The sequence below is a fragment of the Amaranthus tricolor genome, chromosome 4 (assembly GCF_026212465.1).
Source record: "Amaranthus tricolor cultivar Red isolate AtriRed21 chromosome 4, ASM2621246v1, whole genome shotgun sequence".
Taxonomy (NCBI): domain Eukaryota; kingdom Viridiplantae; phylum Streptophyta; class Magnoliopsida; order Caryophyllales; family Amaranthaceae; genus Amaranthus; species Amaranthus tricolor.
In genome coordinates this window covers 27,402,594-27,410,565 of record NC_080050.1, presented here as the reverse complement: position 1 = coordinate 27,410,565, position 7,972 = coordinate 27,402,594, and the positions used below count along the sequence as shown (strand labels likewise).

The 7,972-nt window shown below is 27.4% G+C and overlaps 1 protein-coding gene across 1 annotated transcript; it reads right to left on the bottom strand.

Moving 5' to 3' along the window:
• Positions 1 to 610: 610 nt before the first annotated feature.
• LOC130811267 (uncharacterized) lies at positions 611 to 2,304 on the bottom strand. The gene has a single exon (XM_057677494.1). It carries the CDS (start codon positions 1,754 to 1,756, stop codon positions 1,217 to 1,219), a length of 540 nt encoding a protein of 179 aa, XP_057533477.1. The 5' UTR covers positions 1,757 to 2,304; the 3' UTR covers positions 611 to 1,216.
• Positions 2,305 to 7,972: the final 5,668 nt, after the last annotated feature.

Sequence of the window (7,972 nt, the reverse complement as noted above, 5' to 3'; positions counted from 1 at the left end):
TTTTATATTTTAACCGCTTACTGTAGGTTTTACCCTACTAGCCGTTACACTCACTTCTTCTTCTTCCCTTTATACTTTTTAGTTGGTCTTACCCAACTCCTCTTTGGTGGTAGATACTTATATTAGCCGGTTAAAATGTGAAAAGGAGTGTTGTCAGCAAATAATATACAAAGATTGAATTATTTAAATATAATCAATACTAGAGATTATTTACAACAAATGGACAATAATTGAATGTTCATGGAGGTAGAGTTTGGTAGGTTGAAGTTACTATATTAATCAAGCTTATTAGTATTTTTATATATAATAAATTAATTATAATACAATTAAGGTGAAGGAATTATAGAACTGCTATAAGTTATTTAGAAGTAAGAGACCACTTGAATTATTTTTATATCTTAAATTAGATATAAAATAAGTTTACCTGGCTAAAGTCATTTCTTAAAAAATTATCATATTTAATTAAATTGAAAATATAAACAAAGTTTTGTATAGGCATTGAATGAATTACAAAATTCAATTACAAATCTCTACCCAAAAATTATTATTATTACTATTATTATAAAAAAATAAAATAATTAATTTACGGATAAAGAAAATAACCAAATTATCTACAAACATGACATCCCTTCATTAATTTAAGCAACCAAAATTTTTTGAGAAACTTGTATAATGTATGATAATTTACAAGTATACCGTATACCGTATACATTGAAGTACAAGTACATAAAATTAAAATAGTAGTGAGATAGTATCTCCTTTTCCCTGTAATTAATTAACCGTAGATTTCCCCCTCCTTTTTGGTATTTTTATACACAAAATGAACAAATAAAAAGATGAAAAGAGCACTAATGTTGACCATTAAACTAAGGAATAGAAGAAGAAAGATTATGAAGTATATATTAACTAAAAACTAATTAATCTAGCTAGCACCATAATTATAATTATTAAATTCTAATTTAACAAACTGATTTTATCACTAATTTAACAAATAGTTGAGCTTAATTATTTAAGTGATTGATTTGGTGAACTAATTTTATCAGCTGATTTGACCGGCTAATTTTGAATATTATGTTGATTCTTGTTGTAAATTACTTCTAGTTGATCCATAGTCAATAACAGCTACTCCATTTAAGAAACATTAGCATTAGATGATTTGACCACCTAACTATAAATTTGTTTGAACAATTTATTTTGCCAAAAACACCTTCAATAATTAATAAACAACCATGGTGCTAGAGCTAGCATTAATCTTTTGATCATTTCTTCCAAACCGAAAAAAATTATCCCAAATTTTACTAACATTATTCTTCTTCTTTTTCATCATTTTCTTATCATCAGGAAATGATTTAAACTTATCATTCTCAGCCGCCATTGATTTACTCTTACTAAAGAACAACCTTCCATTATCCTGATCTTTATTCTTGGCGGTTCGCAAGTCGGATACTATCCGTCTATGGCGAGCCGCCTCGTGTAAAGGAGAAGCTGCTTTAGAAGAAGCGTAAGAAGATTCATAGCTAGAAGAAGATAGTGAGGAAGAAGAAGATGAATGATAATAAACTCGAGCTCGAGCTTTGATCATGGCGGCTCGAGATCGAGAATTATTATTATTTGATGAAATTTTAGAGAGCTTTTCTGATAGACAAAGGGAACAAACACCAGGACATTGACGATGTTTTGGGTGTTTTTTACATTGTTGTTTTCCCATACTTTTTGCTTTTGTTATGGGTTTTAAGGATAGAGATCTTCCCATCATATTGTTCAAGCTTTTTTAATGGGGTTTAGGGGGAAATTTTTTGATTACTGTGTAGGCTGAAGACGTGAGAATTAAATTTAAGACCTTACCTGATATAATATTTGTTTCAGTTGAAATAAGGCTCGATTCTCGAGTTTAGTAAAATTTGATCATGGAGCTGGAAAAGATTAAAGGTTTTTGGAGATAGGAAGGTGAGGTATATATAAGAGAATTAAACTCAGATTTTATCTAGTAAAATTAATATTTGCTCTAACAGAGATAAAATTTAGATTTTGAAATTTAGGAAAATTTGATAATGGAGGAAAAGGGTAAGGTTTGTGGAGATAGGAAGGTGAGGTATATTTATAAGGAGTAGTAGGTAATAGGCATGTAAATTTCTAAGAGTGTTCAAGTGTGTTTCTAAGTAGTTTCATAATATAAAGAAATAGACTCCTTTTCCACTTTTACTTATTCCTTTGTTGTTTCCTTCTACCCTACTTTTTGTGTGGTGTTGGTGTTGATGTGGTGTGGATTTCTTTTTGGTAGGACATTTTGATTTGTATTTTTGGGGGTTTGAGGATTTGAAAGATTGGTAGGTCAAGTGGCCGTAGTTAGAAGGTAAGTCTATATAGTCCTTTTCCTCTAAAAGTATTCTAAATCAAAAAGTTTGACATCGGATTCAAAAAGTATACTAACAACAACTTGTAAAAAATTATTCACATATAGATCTAATATTAGTTTTTGATTATTTTTTTAATGTATTTTGAGAAAGCTATATAAAAAATTTATTTAGCTTCAAGTAACTTATAATCCTTGTCGATAATTTTAAAAAATATATATATATACAATCATACTTATAAAAGCTGCATATAAGATTTTAAATATGAATAAATTAAATATTAAATAGACGTTTATTATGTGAGTATTTGACAAACATAAATTATTCTAGTTGAATCACCTAATTTATTAATTTTTGAAATTTGTAGGATATGATTAGTATAAGATCAAGATTTTGCAGCATTGATTATTTGATGGGTAGATATTTAGAGTTAGGGGACATTATGAAAATAAAGAAGATTAACATTTTATGCTTATAAGAAATTATATCAGTTTAAAGTACTCTCTAATTTACTATTTAAATTGATTTATATACTTATGAATTTTGTTAACTACTCACAAATACTCTTTTCCAAACACTACAACATAATTTATTTTTAGTGATATATATTTAGTGACATTTAATTTAAATGTCACTACTTTATATTTCTATTGGTATATATGGTGGATTTAACGACATTTATTAGACTATTTAGCAGCATAATAAAAAATCATACTAAAGCTTTTTGCGAGATAGTATCTAGTGATATTTCTCATAAATGCCAGTATAACTTATAGTAACAATTACATATGTCACTAAAGAGAAAATAGAGTGTCACTAAATTACTTTATAGTTGAACTTAAAATAAAAACCAATAATTATTACACTAAAAACATAAATTAGTCGAGAAAAATTAATTTTGTTGTAGTGAAATTCATTTTAAAAACCTTTAACTTAACGCAAATATAATTAAAAAAACGTTTAATATGAAAGAGGAGGGAGATCTCTGCTTAACTAATTGTATTAGATGTTTTAATTTTTTTTTTTTTTTTGAACTTCTTAAAAATAAGGATTGAAACTTTTAATTTTAAATAAAATATTAGTTGGATATATAGAATAAAATGAATGGCAGATGTCAGAAACGATATGGAGTGATTTGTTTGTGTATGATTAAACAAATTCTTGAGGAAAGCGTTGCGGCTTGACTAGTAAACCAAATCAATACTCCTATTAAGGTCGGTGTTAATATTCCGATACGTGTACATAGTACATACTTACTAGACTACTCCATAGTCTTCATCTGTTTTTTAATAAAATTCTTAGGGAAATTAAGAAAAATAAATATTTTATTTATTAGATTTATTATTTTATCGAATAATAAATTTGATAGTAAATAAGTGAAAATCATAAATATTAAAAAATATTAAAAGAAAACTAGTGAAAAACATATAAGTACGACAACTCCACAATCAATAAAAAATGTTTTTATGAAGTTAGGGGATGTTTGGTTTGCTAAAATTTCAAGTAGGTAACGAAAACAATTAATGAATACCCTTTTTAGTTGTTTGTTTGATATGGAAAGTAATGGAATCGGTTATCATAGGGTATTGGTATCTGTTACTTTGTTGCTCCTCATGAGCTAGTGGAAACAAAAACTCATCATCTCCCTTAATTGAAAAAGCTTATGAATACCCTTTCTACAACAATAACTAGAAGGATTTGTACATTACTTATCTAAGCTAAATAACTTTTTAAAGTAACACAATTAGTTTCCTTTCCACTCTCTTATTGAATTCCTTTCCCTTTCCACTCTCTTATTGAATTCCTTTCCCTTTCCACTTTAATAAATATACCAAACACTTGGGGACCTAAGCAATATAAAAATGCAAAATAAAGTTAGTAAAAGATATATAAGGACCATAAGCATTATTAAAATATTCAAATAAGTATGTATAAAGTTATTTTTGTCCAAAGTTTGTGATATGAATAGAAAGAGTTTTTGTAGGAACAAAAAATGAAACACTCTAAAAAAACAATGGGAATTTCTTTAAGGAACGGAAAAGAGTATATAATACTTCCTCCTCCTATTCAGACCAATTGTACATTTGATTTTTACATTCTATCTAAAGCACAAATTCAATCTTAATTAAATATCTCTAAGTGTGTATATTTAAAATATTGATAAAATTTACATTGAGGCAAATCAGATAAAATACTACTTAACTATATTTCGACATCTAAATTAAGAATAAAATACAAATAAAGAGTGATCGATGAATAAGTCAAAAAATCAAATGAAACATTTGCTTAGAATTGGAGAGAGTAATATGTTAGTACTCTATTGCCTCTATGACTCTATAGAATAGTAGCAAAGAGAATTTGTTTTAAAGAAAATGTAAAGATTAGACAAATAATTAAAGAAAGAGAATAAATTGTGTGAATAAAATTAAAAAATTTAAAATATATAAATTACTCCTACATTAAATAAAGGTGATGAACCATTATCAAAATAAAAAATAATATAAATTTAATGTAAAATGAAAAATAGAATGTTTCATGGCTCTTGCTAAGTCTATTATTTTTGTTCAAAATCGAGATGTTGAGCACATCTCTAGACATGTAATTTAACAACTTGTCACGTCCCAACTTCCAACGCCTTCGTAATTGATACAAGTAACAGTAGCCAGTTCGTCCCCAAGAATAAGTATATTAAAAATCATTTTTTATAAAAAAAATAATTGTTGGGTGATAATAAATAAAGTAAGAGATTAATACAAGTAATATTACTGCGAATTAGTATTAAAGAGAATATGAAATCGTTTTCTAAAAGTATAAATATTTGATAATAATTAAAGAGATGAATTCTTATAATTGAAGTCACGTTGTAATTGTTGACCATAAAAATAAGTATTAACGTGGAAACTCAAAAATAGTTCGAGTTCTTTATATTTATTCCCACCTTTTCAATGAATTTGCTCTGTTTTTTATTTTAATATGTTCTAAAATTCTAATAAATTTGTGTTATTTTCATTTTGTAATATGACCCAACTACTTTTATTATAATCATATATCTTATCTTTTTTATTTCTAAATATCTCTACGGACCATCACTTTAACCCACCAAATCCGACTTTTTAATTTTTGTGATATTTATAAATAAAACAACTTTATTAGAACATATTAAGGAGTGAGTAAGCGGATAAAATGGCCACCACTCTTAATAAAAAAAAAATGAAAGGAAGAAATATAAATTGTTGATAAGGTGTATCAAGCTAAAAAAATAAAGATCGACAAGTTAGAGATAATATAGCATATACAATGAAATCCAAGCTAAAAAGGAGGGCAAATACTAAGTATTGGAGTTAGTAACGTGAATCTCCATAAAAAATGCTCCTCTAGACAAAAAGGGAGGCTCACCTGCCTATAGATTACAATAATTCTTTTGCAAGCTTAAGCAATTAAATTATTATGTAGATAAACCTAAAAAAAAAATTCAATTTGAACAAATTTGTTGATTTGAAGTTTAAATTATATATAACAAATAAATAGCAAACCTATTGAATTGATAAATAACATTTACTCTATATCAATTCAAATAGTATTCGTAATTTACGTGTTTTGATATATGAATTCATAACTGAAAACGTTGCTATATTAGAGTTTAAGCAACGTGTTGCAAACTCTAATACCACCAAAATCGAGTGTATGAAGTTTTGTGATGAATCAATTACACTTTCAATTAAATCGATATTTGTAAGAGAAAATAATGCAATAAAATGACACATAAATTTAACGAGGTTCACTCAATTAAGGCTATGTCTTCCGGTGTGTAGTATTTCACTTATATTATCACAAAGGAGTTCAAAGAACTCTCAAATTGGAGAATTACAATAGAGAAGAGATACGGCTTTGTGTTTAGGCTTGAGGTAATTTTGTAGATGTATTATAATGGCATATGAGACATCTATTTATAGAGATTTGTACATTAATGAGTATTACATAATTAAGGCTAAGGATTAATGCACAATAAACAACTTCAAGGAGCATCAAGAGTCAAAAACCGAATCTAATGTTCGATCAAGGTGAGGCTTCATTACTTGGATGTCTCGTACAAGAATCTTCACCCTTTAGTCTCTCATTAACTATCATTCATCAAGTCATAATTCATCTTTATTACACCCATGTTTAAGTCTCTTGTTAAATGCTTCATAACTTTATGCATTCAACACCCACTTAAACTCCACATTCATCACACAAATTAAGACTCACACTAAATTACCCTTAGAATTCCTCTTCTATGCAACCACACTAATGCATAGAATTTATTTGGTGCACTCAAGTCACCAATTACATAATAGTAACGTAACTGAATTTTCACTAAATCTATAAAATAATAAATAAGTTTTAATTATTTTATTATTATTGCTAAAAATATTCAAAATATCTACTCTATATCAATTCAATTATTGCTATAAATTATCAATTCAATTAGTTTTCATAGGTTACGTGTTTTGATATATGAATTCATATTATGTAGTTGTATATTCACTAAATCTGTTAAAATGATAAATACGTTTTTATGATAAATACGTTTTTATCATTTACTATTATCGCTAAATATTCAATATAAAACATAAATTTTTTAAATATATTTAAAAAAATATAGTAATTCATATGAAATATTATCTCAAATTCTTAAAATTTTCAATAACTAATGAGTTAACTCAAAATATATAGAGAAATAAATTCCAATGGGAATTTCCTTGGTAGTTACTTACATTCTTTGTCAACTTCTTAGAAATTATTAACCTTATTTGGTTCACAAGAAACTGCAATTGACACATAAATAATTTAGAGTACAATTACTGATACCCCATTGGTGATTAACTTTTTACACTTTTATAAATTGAATATATGTTTTTATTTCATTCAAACAATTCTTTTTACTTTCTCACAAAATAAATCTTTGTTACCAAATTTACTCATTTTTCTTGATTTTCACCTTACTTATACTTGAGATTAATGTTTTGACTTGAGGAAATATGTTTGTGTATTAAGATATTTATTTATAAAGGAAATAACTCAACCAAAAGCTTAAGCTGATGGTTGACCCCAGGATATGTTATATACTCTAACACGCCCCCTCACATAAGAGCCCTTTGGGCTAGAAGTATGGATGCAACACAGGCCCTCCTCATAGCTGGCACTAAATATTCCACTTTAAATGAGGGGTGGTTGAGACTCGAACCCGTGACCTCTTGTCACATTGGCTTCTGATACCATGTCAAGGAACCAACTCAACCAAAAGCTTAAGCTGATGGTTGAGGCCCCAGGATATGTTATATACTCTAACATTATTCGAGTCATTTAGGACAATTTTGAATCAGGTTTTCTCGGTTAACTTAAAATTGACTCTTATATTTATATATTTTTTACATAATTTTAAATTTCTTTTAAAATCAAATTGGAGTTAAATTCTGTTAAATATCAAATGGTTAACTCTATTTTAACACCTAGTTGGTAGAAGCGTCACAGATCACAGTAGCGACTAAGAGTTAGGACGACAGAGCCAACTCAAAAGCAAGCTTTATTGAGACACACCATGCATGCTTAGTTATGCCAATCCATTCAGACAGTTT